Here is a 14,530-nt window from a genome sequence, read left to right as displayed (position 1 = left end):
TCCCCAGTCATTTTATATGTTACGTCCACTACAATAAAAATATCTGTATCGTATCAGTTAGAAAATAAGTTCAACATTTACTGCCAATATTCATTATGAATCACGCCTCCTGCCTCTGATACATTGAACAAATCAAGCACAAAATAAGGTCTGAAGTCTTAACGGTAGTTCCACAGCTCGCAGGTGTGATAATTAGTTAATTAGGTGCAGCTGGTGAGGCCCGAGTTGAAGAGGGAATGAGTCAGTGTTCAGGGCAGGAGAGCACAATGAGAGCACCTGCTGGAGAAAGGAGGAATAATTATGACTACGCAATACTGATTTTTTTTATTTCAATTGTATTATTATTTTACTCTACTTGAGTCTTGTTGGTTTGAGTTTTCATTCAGAGTGGATGTACCTTTCCTCGGCAACAACAACAACAACACATGCGGGCCGACCGGCACCCCCAGGTTGGTAAATATGTCCTTCAGTTAACCAGTAGCAAACGAGAAAACCAGAAAAATGTCATTTATTGTCGCTTACATTTTGTCCACTGTGCAACCTTCCTATAAAATATGCATTTACAGCCACATAGCATGCTGCATGTTGTATGAGTGAGGTCAGTAATCTGATTACAACACGCATAAAGTGATTAAAAATGGTAAAAGTAACGTTTTTTTATTCAGAATATTACCTTATTTATTTCACGGCAACTGGGAAATGTGTATATGGCAGTGTTAATCAGGTTAGTATCAGAATATTGCTATCCATGTAAATGTTTTCAATGAAATTCTCTCGGTTTGCCGTAATTACAAAGAAATAAGTGTTCAGCCGAGGCTAATATGAGGCTTGCTGAGTATGAAATACTATAATCGAGTGGCTCCCTCGCATACCAGGAGAATTTGTGGGCCAGTGTTCGACGCACAGTCATTTGCAAACACTATCAGTGTTGACTGCTCCTCCTTGCGATTGCATGTTCTTTAATTAACGTCAACATTTTTTTTTTGGAGCCAATCACATATTTTTCCAGGCAGCGGCACATTTTCTACAGGCTACAAATTAGAATCTTTTCGAAAACACATCAACTTTGCGTCAGAGAGTGGATTGCTGGCAGTTGGAATAAGTGGAGGACACGGATAGTTCGCAGATGGAACGGGTGCACACTCTTGACACACACGCACACATTAAGTACATGAGCACAAAGAAAGAGAGTCGTCGGGTAATTTATTTCTTGACAGCGGTAACAGGTTTTTGACAACTTTCAATTTGGGCTGGAGTCTGAACTGGGTTTTTCAGCAGCAGCAGCAGCAGCAGGCAGCTGTTTTCAGTGAGGAAAGAATCTGATAAACTGGCTAAATGCCATCTGTCCAGCACTGAACAGCAACCGGTGAACGTTAATGATTTGTTTGTGAACATACTTGAGCTTCTGAAGGTAAGAGGCCAAGTATTTCCAAAACACGTAAATGTGGAGGGGAGGAAATCTCAGCAGCATCTAAATGGTACGTGATGTCTTTGTTTAAAAGACATTTCACAAAGAAAAATTGACAAATTATTGTCTGCCGTACCTGTCTGTCGCTTACTGGACGGCATATACTCGTGGAGTGCACGACTACATTCTTTGCAATTCAGAGACATACACCACTGAAGTAGTGATGATAGCCAGAAGTTAGCAAATGACCTAAATTCATGGTTCCATGACGGAGAACAAATACTAGTGTTTTAGAGGCAGAGCTTTGATAAGAGGGATAACCGGACAGGGGATGTGTGGGTTTGTTTGTTTTTTCCCAAAATGAAGCCTGCCGTTGCTAGCTTTTCCAGACTTTCCAACCCTAGCATTAAATTATTAAGAAAGTAGTAAAGGCAGTTCCCAGAAATTTGAACCCTTAAAAGCAAGACAATCATACGGATCCCCCAATTATTATTTTCTTTTCAAGAAAAGAAAAGAAGAAAGAAACCTTAAAGTACAACACACTCAAACTTAGTGTTTTATTTACATTTAAAGAGGTGCCAAAAGTGTGTTATCCCATTGTTGATTAAAGATGCAACAGAAAACCTCTGTGTCCCAACAAGATCCTTTGTCCTCGGTTCATTTGATCAGTATTGTAAGGACTTCAGAGCCGGTGTTTTGCTGTGTCATAATGAAGCACTGCTGTACGAAAAACACAGTAGCTACCAGCGTGAACATTATTATTTTCATTGTTTTGGATTACAGAATAATGCAGGTCCATTGTGCCATAAATTGCATACATTTTCTCTGTGAAAACCGTGTCCCTGTGGTTTAAGAGAACAACAAAGTGAAAGTGACCAACATGGCCAAAAAAAGTAGTAGTAGTATTCCGTCTTTAAATATAAACAATGTATGTTCAAACCATGACCAAATGAGTTCACTCAATGCTGAATTGAGCCTGTCAGCTCCACACTACTCTCAGCGTTTCTCAGCATAGTGGTGTTTAGCGATCAGGTCACCCGGCGACAATCCGCAAAGCGATTTGTTTCGTCAAGAAAACCCAAATGTCATGTTTCCATCACGGTACAGCTCATGGTAAATGGCGGAAATGACATCATACTGGTGCAACAACGAACAACAACATAGAATGTCTAAAGACGTGTCCATGAAATATTTCAAAAAATTAATCAATTAATTAGTTTGTTCAGTTGAGTTTGACAGACAAATGAGTCTATCCCCTGTCCCTGGGTCAGGTCTGATAGTATTGTTTGTCAAAGCCCATTTTCAGACGAAGGATGCAGCACACAAAAAACATGACATTATTTATGAGCACAAAGACCGAATAAAAATATCACAAATAAGAAATGGAGAAGTTACACACTGTGGCTTTAAATTTGGATTTAAAAATCAATTTTTCCCTTTCAGATTCCCCTTAAATGTTATTTATTTATTTATTACAGAATTTATTCTACATAATAATAATATACATAATTTTTATTCTCAGAAACATTTGAGTCTATGATAATGTCACATTTCAAACTTTCCACAGTTGTTATTTATTTACTACTACAACAGCAACAACAACATTTAAGACAGTCCTCCGCTTATAACACGGCGCTTTTGTTTCTGATGTGTCTGTGCGCCACCGTTAGCTCGTTTGGGAGCGCAATAATCCGAATTAAAGCCCCTGGTGACCATCTGCTGTCTCCTTTCGGAGCTCAACGCACTACTTTGTTACTGCATCCACCTCAGCCCGCCCCCTACGTGTGTGTGTATGTGTGTGTGCGCATACAGCCGACCGGGCGGAGTAATTCATGTCGGTATCTCTTGGATGCATATGTGTGTGTGTGTGTGCGTATGAGAGAGCGAGAGAGAGAGGGAGAGAGAGAGAGAGAGAGAGAGAGAGAGTGCTACGGCTGCTGGTTGTCACTCATTGTGCCGCGAACACGGGTAGCGACAAGGACCAAAATTGAGTCCGGTAGCAGTTGTTATCGCTGGAAAAGGCTGATATCTATATTTTTCACCTCCTCTTCCCCAGGAGCGACAACCGCCTCTTGTTTTAAAGTGCGTCTCTTCTGCAAAGGAGAATATCTGTGACACATTACAATGCTGCAAATAAGGGACCTCCTCTGGGGATTGCTACTCATTGGCTGTGCAGGTAAGAGACAGAGGAAAGAGTTGTTTTTGTTGTTGTGGTTTATCAATATTCATGATGGGGTTTTAATTGTTGAGGCTGTGTGGCCAGAGGCAGAGAAACAGGCCGAGCTGGGTTTTTGAATCTGGAGCAGCATCCTCTGGTCCCACCGGCGGCATCCTATAGTCCCTGACTCCGGACACCCAGTGGCGTTTACATTATAGACGTGACTGGTGCTCTGGGAAAAAAACAACAACAAATCAGAGTGTTTTGGTGAAAAGTTTATCCGTGGGAATGAGACTTTTAACCATCACACCTGAAACATAGCAACCAGGACGCATTTTGGTCCCATTCCCGTGCGTTTTGTCCCCACTTTCATATCATGATCCGCTCTCTTCGGTGCGTTTTTGAATATCTGAGCGCAGAACAGAGCAGAGTGCTACTCTTTCTCTGGATCTCTTGATTCTTGATTCATTCAGACTGTCCCTTTTTTTGTACAAACACGACCCTCAGATGTGTGAGTTTGTTAATGCGAGTTGAGCTTCGGAGTTGTAAAAGGTGAGAGGAGATGGATGCGGGAGATGAAGCGGTGATGCGGAGGGGACGTTTTCAGGTCCCCCCCCCCCCCCCCTCCCGCCTGCAGATATTGATTATTCTCCATATGTGCGCTCTTACGTCGCAGTTTCTAGTTTCAAATACAAAACGAGCCGAAGAAAAGGGCATTGTGTGCATCAAAAGTCCACACGGGTTTGATTTCTTGTGCCTGGTCAGCTGTGACGCACCGTGGATGGAGCGGCACAGCAGCAGCAGCAGCGTTGGCCGCTCCTCTCGCAGGGATGCTTTGTTTCAGTCGAATAAAACCGGTTTAAGGACATTTTGCTGAGGGAAAAAGACGCGTCCACGCATCTGAAACGCGCGCTCTGACTCTGTTCTTTGCACGGATCACTATTCAGCCACTGCTATGAATCTGGAAATCATAGGATTTGGCGAAGAAAGCGCGCGACAAAACTGTCAATGCGCGCCAGCTTTATCGTGGCATTATTTATTTATGTTGTAGTTGTTGTTTTTTTCTGTGATGTGTTGACAAACAAGAGGCTGTAGTTTCCAACTTTACATCGCAGTGCGCATTAGGCGCAAATCAAATACAAATAATGCAGATATATGGACTGAGGGGGATTTTAACGCAGTTTTCACTTTGGTTTGTGAGGATCGAATTCGTCATCCATTGTGGACGACTGAATACTCATTCATTGTATACAAAAGGATCCAATCCCAGAGCTCCCATGGTTATATAGGGCGGAAGGGGGACCCACTCTCCCCATAAACTCTCAGCTCCTGCGCCCCGCATCCCCCCTCCTCCTCCCTGCATCTGCCCCCCATCTCTCTCTCTCTGTCTTTGTAGACTGCAGGAGGAGTAAGTGGACCCCCAGGGTTCCTTGGAGAGAGGAAGACGAGTTTGATTTAATAATAAATTAACCGAGCACAATGACGGTTATTTTAACCCCAGGCGTCTTCGTCCACGCAACACAGGTCTGCTGTGGCGCTGTTTCTACATTCAGTTGCTGCTTCTTCTTTTTTTTTTGTGCCTCCAGTGGAACTTCAGTCTCCTCCCACTGAGGTTTTAATTCAGCCAATGATGTGTCTGTCTCCCAACCAGACCTCCAAAATCTTATTGACCCACACTGGACCGTTGAAGCAGATACAGACATTGATATTTGAATGGTTTAAAAAAAGTTCCAAAAAATTGTATTACTACAAATTTTTTGGGAATAATTGTCATTTCATGTCTGTAAACAGAGACATCTTCTCCACAAAAACACGGCGTTGCAGCGTTGAATGTCAGTCAATCTCAGTGCAATTGGTTTGATGATCTGGTGTCGAAGTGCAGTTTGCCGTTTGGCACATATGACAATTCATTCAATATGTTCCATGCCACTTCTATCCCCACTAAGCATTTAGCGTCTTGTAATACTTGTGAACAAAACAATGTCTCTATTGTGATATCTCATGAGTATGTGCCTTATGCAAGCTCACTTGTGAATGCAGTATTTTATTTTGTGAGATAAGATTTTTGTTATGGTGTCGTCTAGTATTGATATTCACATTTTAAAATGACAATGCTCCGAACAGATTTCCCCTGCCAGTTTGGCTCACTGGCGTCACTGCTTTATGAATCCTTATGCTAGCGCTTATCACATGAGGGTAGGATGAAGTTTACTGGCTGAAAATCGACAGGGGGATAATGGAAGACTGCAACTCCTCCAAATCCTGGGCTCTACCCTTCAAGGGGGAATTCAGTATTCATCAGTTAGACGGATCTCGTTATGAAACAGATTGTCTTGCAATATCAATTATTGTAGAGTTGTAGAAACGCTGTGTCGTGGGCCACGCGGTTGGTGTGGTGGTTAGCACTCTTGCCTTTGCAGCAAGTAGACTGGGTTTTGAGACCTGGTCAGAACAAGGGCCTTTTCTGCATGGAGTTTGCACAGTCCAAAAACATGCAAAATGGGGATTAGGTCAATTTAACACTCCCGGTAGACCTTAGGTGTGGGAGGATGGTTGTTTCGCTCTGTATGTGGCCCTGCGATGGACTGGCAAACTGTCCAGGGTGTGACCCTGCCTCTCGGCCTGTGTCAGCAGAGACTGGCACAGCACTCCCTGCGATCCTCATGTGGAGGATACAGCGGTAGAAAATGAATGTATGCTGCATAGTGATACAGCAATTTTGCTATTTTACTACTCACGGGCAAACAAGCTTTTTTATGGCCACCTTTTAAACCACAACAGGATGTCAGACTGCGACTGTTCGTGGTGTAGAGGGCTTCGTGTTTCCATGACCACGCCGGTATGTTTTCATTTTGGTCCTTTTTTTGGTCCTTTTATGATTCATGATCCTGCCGAAAAACTCTGACACCCCCACAATTCAATGCACCTCTTATGTGAGGGGAAGTGAAAGGAACCAAGGGGGGATAATTAGACAAGTGTGCCTTTGCTCTGCCCTGTTGCAACCGGGAAAGAGATCCAAAGAAATTGATCACATTATATGATATGCCTGAGGTATATTAAGGGGCCACTGACAGCATCACACATTTTAAAGGCTGCAAAATTTAATTACATTTATGGATTTCCAGTTCCTGTTCCAGATCAGTGATAATTAAATTTGAGGGCAGTAACAAACATTAGGATGGAGAGCGACACCACCTTCCAAGAAATGAGTGAATAATGGTCTTACTGAGTGGGATTCTCACAAGTGGATACTGGAAAGCGGCCTGACGTGTCTAAGTCTGCTTCTGCAGTCAGATGGATTGTGTCTAGTGTGTATCAGCAGGTCTGACCTTGTGTTATTGGAGTGATCTACCAAGTCCATGGTCATTAATCCGCAGCCTGAAAGAGTGTTGATTTAGAGTTTTGGCCCTGAGTTCGGGATTCGCTGTCACTGTCGGTACTGGGAGGTTGTCCCAGCTTGTTTTCTCCCCCTCCCCCCCTCCTTTCCAGCAGTGCAGACATGTTCGCCAAGAAAGTTGGACTTGGCTTAACTTAAAGTACTGCAATGCAGCGTCATAAAAGACAGATACCACTGTCACACACAACCGAGGTGATCTGGCTGCAATCGGCAGGAAGCAGGATAAAATTATTGTCGTCGTGAAAACTTTCCAGAGTCATAAAACACTTCCTAGTGGTATTTTCAAACCACTGTTCAGTGACAGACTCTCAGAGTCATGCATTTATTACTCAGACTTGACTTCCACTATTTTATTTCTTCATTTTATTTGGGCTTGTGCACATTCGTGAGCACAGGCTGAGAGTCAACCTTTTAGCATCACATTGGATTGCTGATATCCATGTAGTTGGTGAATAAGTGATTTTTTTTTATCAAATATTTGATCAAAGGGTAGCTTATACATTTACTTGATTGAATGTGTCAATATTTAAAGGCTGAAAGACACTGAAACAACCATAATGACAACTCCTTTGAGTCACTACCTCACAAGAACATCCAAAATCAAATAATGCGTTGGTATCAGTGTGGGCAATGGGCCAAAACGTTATTTTAAACATTGTTGTCGGCCCAGAGTTTCACAAGCGGTGAATCACTGATACCTAAATCAATTGCAGCGGCGTCACCTGCCTCTGCTTTTCCTAATTCTTCATGAATCTCGAGACACTTTTGCAGTTCAAAAAGCAAATCATGTCCATGTGCTTTTGAATCTTCAGACGCGGGATGAGCTCTGAATAGGCGAACGCTTTGAGGGTTCATTTAATGACCGTCTCAGTCAAAAACAATGTTTTGTGCGTCAAGCGCGGAGCAGAGCTCCACCAAAAGGAGGAAAGGTTCAACGTAACATTTGCAGAGGGAGAAAATATACAATTCCTTAATGGCTAACACATGGCGCTTTAACTGCTGTGGTGAGTTCAAAGCCACTATGAAAATAATACAGGCTATTTTTGACTTAGGGGAACTGGAAAAAGCAGCCAAACAAGGGAAAATTATAAGGCGTTTTTAGTCTGCTCCCTGAATAAAACTGGATTCTGGACCTTTAGAACTTTGCTGTGCAGTTGTAAGTAGATCCACGCTGCATTCAATGTGACATGTTCACATTTTAGACCAATTTATTGCAGCTTATGTTGAGGAGCTGCTCCCATTACAGCTGTGCCCCTCTGGATTCAGCTCATATTCAGCTGTATACTGCACACCACTGCTCCTCAACACTTATTATCAAGGCTTAAGGCAGCATCAGAAATTGACTTTCCATTGAGCCGTTATTGCAGGTTTAGCTGATTTGCCAGATGTGAGGTCTGTGCTGCTGCTGCTGCTGAAGCATCTTTCGTTAATTCATTTATTAAATAAACCATTTTATTAGCGTATTTCTGATTCTTAGCACCATCATTTATGTTCATACTTGACTGTTAGAATACAATAATTATACATATTACTGTAAATCACATAATTTGGTGCATCAGAGCTCAGAAAAGTATATATTTTTGCTTTTTCAACCATCATATCCAACCCCCAAATAATTATGAGGCAAATGTGGAGTTGATGAAAAGGTCTAATCTAAAACATCGTGTAAAGACAGTGAAATTCTTAGGCGACACTGGTTTGTGATTCATGTTCACAGTCTCACTGTGCATCCTCAGACTGAATTTTAAAGCACTGATTAGTAGAAAAAAAAAAACGTTGAAAAAGACTTGGCTTGGATGGCTGATAAATTTCCTCTGCACTGACTGTTAGATCAGGGTTGGCCTGTCTTTGCATATTAATCAGTGAATGAATAGGGACCGTGAGTTATTTGCATTGTGTGAGCTCTGGAGGTGTCCTGCAGACAGAGAACTGAATGTAGGGGGGAAAGAAGGGACAGAATGTGAAATGGGCTTGTTTCTTTTCGCTTTCAGAATGGCGTTACGCTGTAAAACATAATAAGATATACAATGTGTTCCATGAACCAAGTGGCAAATTTGCTCACTTTTTGATGCCTCGCAGTAAACTTGTGATCTTTGAACATGAAATTAAAAGAAAAAAAAAAAAATCCATAATTAAAGTGTGAAGTTAGGAAGTGCAGAACTTTTTTTTTTTTTTTTAAGTTCACCCCAGTGCTTATAAATAGCTTTAATTAACAGCTCTCAGGTTTTTAATGTGTACTCATTCAGAAAGTCGTCATCTTTACTTAAAAAGATGAACTCCTCACCTTAAAGTGAACATCATAAAACACACCTATTTCAGTTTAAGTGACTTCTAGTAACCTGCCATGATCAAAAGGAATGCGACTTGGTATAAAGTCTTTGGAAGTGAAGGGAAGCTTCCGGGGACTTATCTCTTCTGTCGGTTCAGATGTTCAGAACTTTAAGTAATGGCCTCATTTCCTGAAAGCTTGTCTCATATCTTCTATTTGATGGTCACTTCCTCTGGTTTGAATTCCTTAGCCTCCCAATGGGGTGACAACGTTGGTGTTCAGATTAACTGAGCCTGGTGTGAATGTTTAGAAAGATTAAAATGCAACCAAATCTATGTATTAAATTACTTATGCAGGACGAGAATATTTTTCTTTGCTGGACACTCTCCGCCACTATCCCGAGCAGCTCGATAATCATTGTGTCTATGACTTTATTCAAGTGGAACTTGTGAACCTGTAATTACGAGATGGGGGGGGAAACTGTGGAAAGGACGTCTTGACTCTGAGCTTTCAGAAAACGTATAATTGACACGCCGCGAACAGCGTTTCCAGTATTCAAATGCGACTAGAAAAAGAGGCTGGATAACAACACACCGAGACGTGTGACATGCTTTTCTCTGACACCATGTCAGGCTAAATATCTACACAATAATGATGTTCCTCATGGAGAATGATGAAGGTGATGGCGATCGGACCAGTGTCTCCTCTGAAACCTGGACTCCTGGCTCTAATCTCCCCATTCTTTCTGTATCGGCTTTGACCTGCGCTGCTATTAATATGCAGCTCCTTGCGTTTCGTGAAGCTGCCAGGTCTGGCGATGATGGATTTCATTACCGTGCAACTGAATACCAGCATGATGTCCCCGTCCTCCTTAAAGTGTCTGGCGAACTACAGTATACGCTCGGATTGTGTATGTAATGGATACTGTTTGTGTGACATGCTGTTTCACTTTTCTTTATTGTCAGCATGAACCCCAGCGTTATTTATAGTTTGGCCTTATTTTAAGTGACTTCCACCAGGACTGGCACTGTGTGAGCAGATGGTGTTTCTCGTGTGTGTGAAAGTCAGGGACTTTATCAAAAGTGATGTATTCACATCCAGTCACTTCAGGTTGTGACCCGATAGGCTGTGGAATAAATGATCATAGACCGTTTGCGTATGATTGGTTCTGCTTTACTGTTGAATAAATATGGTGGATTTATTTTACATCTTCTGCTACACAAGACTTATCTTACACATTTCTCAATACATTTATCCATGAGGCTTTTTTTTGGTGTTGCAAATCAAAAAAAAGAGGAAACTCTCTCTGAGCCTGTGTGATGGGCGGGGGCACTTTTGTCTCCCAGGCTGTACCACACACGCGCGTTTGTGGTAAAAAAAGCAAAAAAAAAACGTGGTTACACTTCAGTGGAATTGATGCAGACTCTAAGAACATAAGGACTAAATTTACCTCAGAGGAAAAGAAAGTACATTGTATCCCTGGAGCTAACGTTGCCAACGGTTGAATGTGTGTTAAATAGCTGTATATTCTTAGAGCTGTGACTGATGCAGAGTTTGTAAAGTGACAGTGGTTTTCTTGGTCTCAGAGATCTGTTAGTAATGCTCGGAGAGACTTTTTGGCCCCCTTTATACCTTGCATTAAAATGGGTTTTCTGTTGGCCGGAGACAAGTTGTGGCTACATGAGCAGAAATACATTGTTGGCTCTGAGCACAGCTCCGTGATTGGATAGCAGTCCGATTTTTGATGTGGACACACCGGTCTCTGACTTCACCATCATTAGTTAAAGATTAAAAGTAGCCAGCTGATTTTGAGTTTGAACTAGTCGGAGAACTAGAAGACACTTCTTGTTCAGAAATTCAGTTTCAGATCACTCCGAGCCGCAAAACCGCCGCCAAAGAATAAAGTCTCAATTCAATTTTTTACTTATAGACGCAGCATGTGAGAAGAGTCGTCGTCTATTATGCGATATAATGGGAACACACACACAGTGGAGTCTTTACACGCTGTCTTTATTTCCCAGCATCACCTCTCCCATCAGCCTGCAGTATTATTACATTTCTCTCCTGGTCCGACATACCGGGCCCCTATAACTTGACTCGTCTCTCTGGCACATGTGGCGTGTGCCACGGGCGTCACGTGGCGCTGATGTGTGCGACGCCAATTACAGCCTGTGATCCTCCGTACTTTTCCTGTAGTGCCACCGCTGGATCACAGGGTTTCCTTTTAACTGGAAGTCTTGGTCCATCACAAGGTATACCCATTATTATAGCCCAGGCGTTCACACATCAACTGTACCTGTGAGCACTTGAGCTTTCACACACACCTGATATAGGATAAACTGAACTCCACACTTCCCTGCTGTCCACATTCAGGTGGTTTCACGTCTTTGCAATTAAACATATTGTTAGTTTGTCATTAGATCTGACATATGTTTTGACAAGTATGCCATTTATTTGAGCACCCGACTTCCGCACAGCTCTGAAAACAATACACCTGATTAGGCGTGGGATGACAGGAACATTTAATGCCATGATCATCCATGGTGAATTGCTATATTAATGCACTTGCTTTATATGTGAGTTTAATCTTAAATATGATAAATATGAAGTCCTTGAATGTCTAGAAAGTCCCTCTTGTGGCACTTCAGCATTAATTACTGCATTTTTTAAGCTACTTAAGTGAAATATCATTGGTTTTCTTCACACTGATAATGGGAATTCGCCTTGATCGACTTGTTGTGAGTGAATCTTACTGCGCCACATTCTTAGGCCGGGTATTTCTTGATAAAAAGATCCACATTTTTTCCTCCCTTTTCTCCTAATTAGATATGCTCTGTTGCCCTGCAGTGAAGTGTTCAGCACTGCTACTTTAGCTCCGTGTTTACTGGGGTGAGAGTGGACAGATGTGACTCATGGTAACCGTGTCACTTTGAAATGTGTTCAGTTTGACATAGTGAATGTAGTTTTACTGACCTTCAGCCGGAAATAAAAGGAGGCCGTGGTCACAGTGCCTTTGTTTGGACTTTATTATCCGTCCTTGGTGTTGCCTCAGTTGCATTTACTCGCAGTCCTGTGCTGTTGAGATGTGAAGTGCCAGCTCTGCGGCGGAGTTGATTCATTTTTATGCGATGTCACTCATGCCGCAGCTTAAAGACTCTTTGAAGTAAATATGTAAGACAGTTTGTTGCGGGATTTCAGCAGGGCTGGAGCCACACCTGCTGTATCTATCTTCAGTTCAGGAGGCTTGTCTGCTCTGAAATCCCGATTTTCAAGCCACCTGGAGCGGCTGCTCATTTTCGTGCACACCTGGCGTCTGCGGGGATAATTTCTGTTCAATTAGGATTCATGCAGCCTTTTCTTTTACACACAGTTTGTTTCGATAGTGTCTCGTTCTCCCACTGAATGTCCCTTTGTTGCTTTATAAGCTTTATTTTTTATAGTTTCATTGTTTCAGCTCAGCATTTCACCAAATCACTGTGTTGTCCATACTACCCTGAGGTTAGTTTTCTGCATCATGGCCTATAGTCTAAGTCTATATGCTGTATTTAACAGTGACAGATGGTGAAACACTTAAGAGTCTCTGTGTGATACAGTTGTGAAAATCATGCCTTAAAGATGCTCACACCTTTCCCCATATTTAGAGGAATTTACACAAATGAAAGAACCACAACTATGAGCAAAATCTAAATTAATCGTATTTGCCTCAATTATAGTTTGTAGTACAATAATGATATTAAAATTATTTCTTTTTCTCCCAATGCTGTCCTTGTAGAAAATAACTTGAGTGTTATTTGGTTCAGATGCCAGTGCCATAATTTGTGAGGATATTTTTTTCCTCTGTAATGTTCATAACTGGCCAGCATGGCTTTTCCAGGAGCTTGTTTTTTTTTAATTGGCTCCTCAGTTAATCGTGCATTAATTCTCCTCTTTTCATTTCGCTTGAATTAAAAAGATGTAATGAATGAGGGAGTGTGCTCTAAAGAACCTGCAGGCTTGGTGCAGGTCTGTGTTGAATAAACCTCATCAATATCAGCCCAGTTCAGTCACATCCAGCTTATTCTGACTTGAATAGAAAAAAATCCCAAAAAAACATTTGAAACCACAGGGCTGGGAAGTTTCTTAATGTGTTTTGGCATCATTGATCTTGGTTTAGGTTGACTGACATTTGGGTGTGATAACCTAAAAGACACTGCTCTCTATCTCCCAAGCCGATAATTAACCATTTTACAAGTTATCCGAGGCAATTTTACACTGCCCAGTCCTCCGTTTACACCTGACATGATTTAACTGTTGCAGCTCAGAGACCAACTTGATGGTTGTTGTAGCCTGAGTGATAAATTTTTTATGCGATGCACTTTATGGCGACCAGAAACACCACCACCCCCCCAAAAAAACAAAAAAAACAAAAAAAAACACTGCTGCTGTTTCTATCAGATATCGTCTGTCTTATTTCATGGTGGCTTAGCTGCACACTGAAACTCATAGTGTAGTTTGGGCTCACGTTTTTATCATGTCTTAATCCCAGGGAATGACTCAGCATCATGATGTAATGCGTAGCAACGACAGTTACCTCATCCCCCGTCATCTGCGACTGGCTGGCTTCCCCCGGGGTGCCAAGACGCCTTAGCCTTTGTGTGAATACTGAGAAGGAAAAAGAAACAAAAAAAACAACTTCGAGGAGATGAGAACAAAGTGAGAAGTGCAGCATGTGCAGGATTTTTGTTGATTTTCCCTTTACTTTCTAAATCTGCACTTTTGTCAATGAGCACATTCTTGAGGTGAGAGTCTCGGTTGGTTGGTGGTTCAGCGAATCCTCACACTTTGCCAGCAAATGTCCACAAAGACTTATTTCTCTGTGTACACTTCACAAGCCCCAGTAAACTGTTTTCCCAAGCTGTAAGCTCTCACTTATTTTATGGTCCGACTGTAGGTTTCATTTAATCTTGCACTTCAGAGGAAATTATTAAGGCTGGAGTTAGTTTTTAAGTTGCATTTGAAGAACTGTATGCCGACATAGCACACGTGGGAACAACTAGTGAATTTAACTGGAGAAACTTAAGAAAAAAACAAGATCATATTGGATTTGTGCTTCCAGGTTATCATCTTGGAATGGGGAGCTTTTTATTTTTAAATGAAGAAAATAAAATAGTCTCGAAAGAAGGTGTATTTTTTTTTTTATTGCAGCACACTGTATGCATGTTTTCAAAGGCATACTTAATTAAATTCTCCTGTGTGCATATTGCCGCGAAACCGTCTGTGAGATAGCACTATGGAAACAAGACGAAACACAGAGCCACA

At 41.8% G+C, this 14,530-nt stretch overlaps 1 protein-coding gene across 10 annotated transcripts in view; it reads left to right on the top strand.

Annotated features, from left to right (window-relative positions):
* The first annotated feature begins 3,309 nt into the window (after positions 1–3,309).
* ncam1a (neural cell adhesion molecule 1a) overlaps positions 3,310–14,530 on the top strand; it is a 219,453-nt gene continuing 208,232 nt past the window's right edge. For 2 of the 10 annotated variants that reach the window (XM_058628359.1, XM_058628357.1), the window contains exon 1: positions 3,310–3,584. In XM_058628359.1, coding sequence (XP_058484342.1) covers positions 3,533–3,584 — 52 coding nt within the window. In that variant the 5' untranslated portion in view covers positions 3,310–3,532. The remainder of the gene's footprint in view (positions 3,585–14,530) is intronic. The other 8 variants (XM_058628363.1, XM_058628365.1, XM_058628364.1 and 5 more) reach the window with 6 other exon arrangements.

Source organism: Solea solea, chromosome 4, assembly GCF_958295425.1.
Source record: "Solea solea chromosome 4, fSolSol10.1, whole genome shotgun sequence".
In the NCBI taxonomy this organism is placed as follows: domain Eukaryota; kingdom Metazoa; phylum Chordata; class Actinopteri; order Pleuronectiformes; family Soleidae; genus Solea; species Solea solea.
This window is presented reverse-complemented; position numbering and strand designations above follow the sequence as displayed.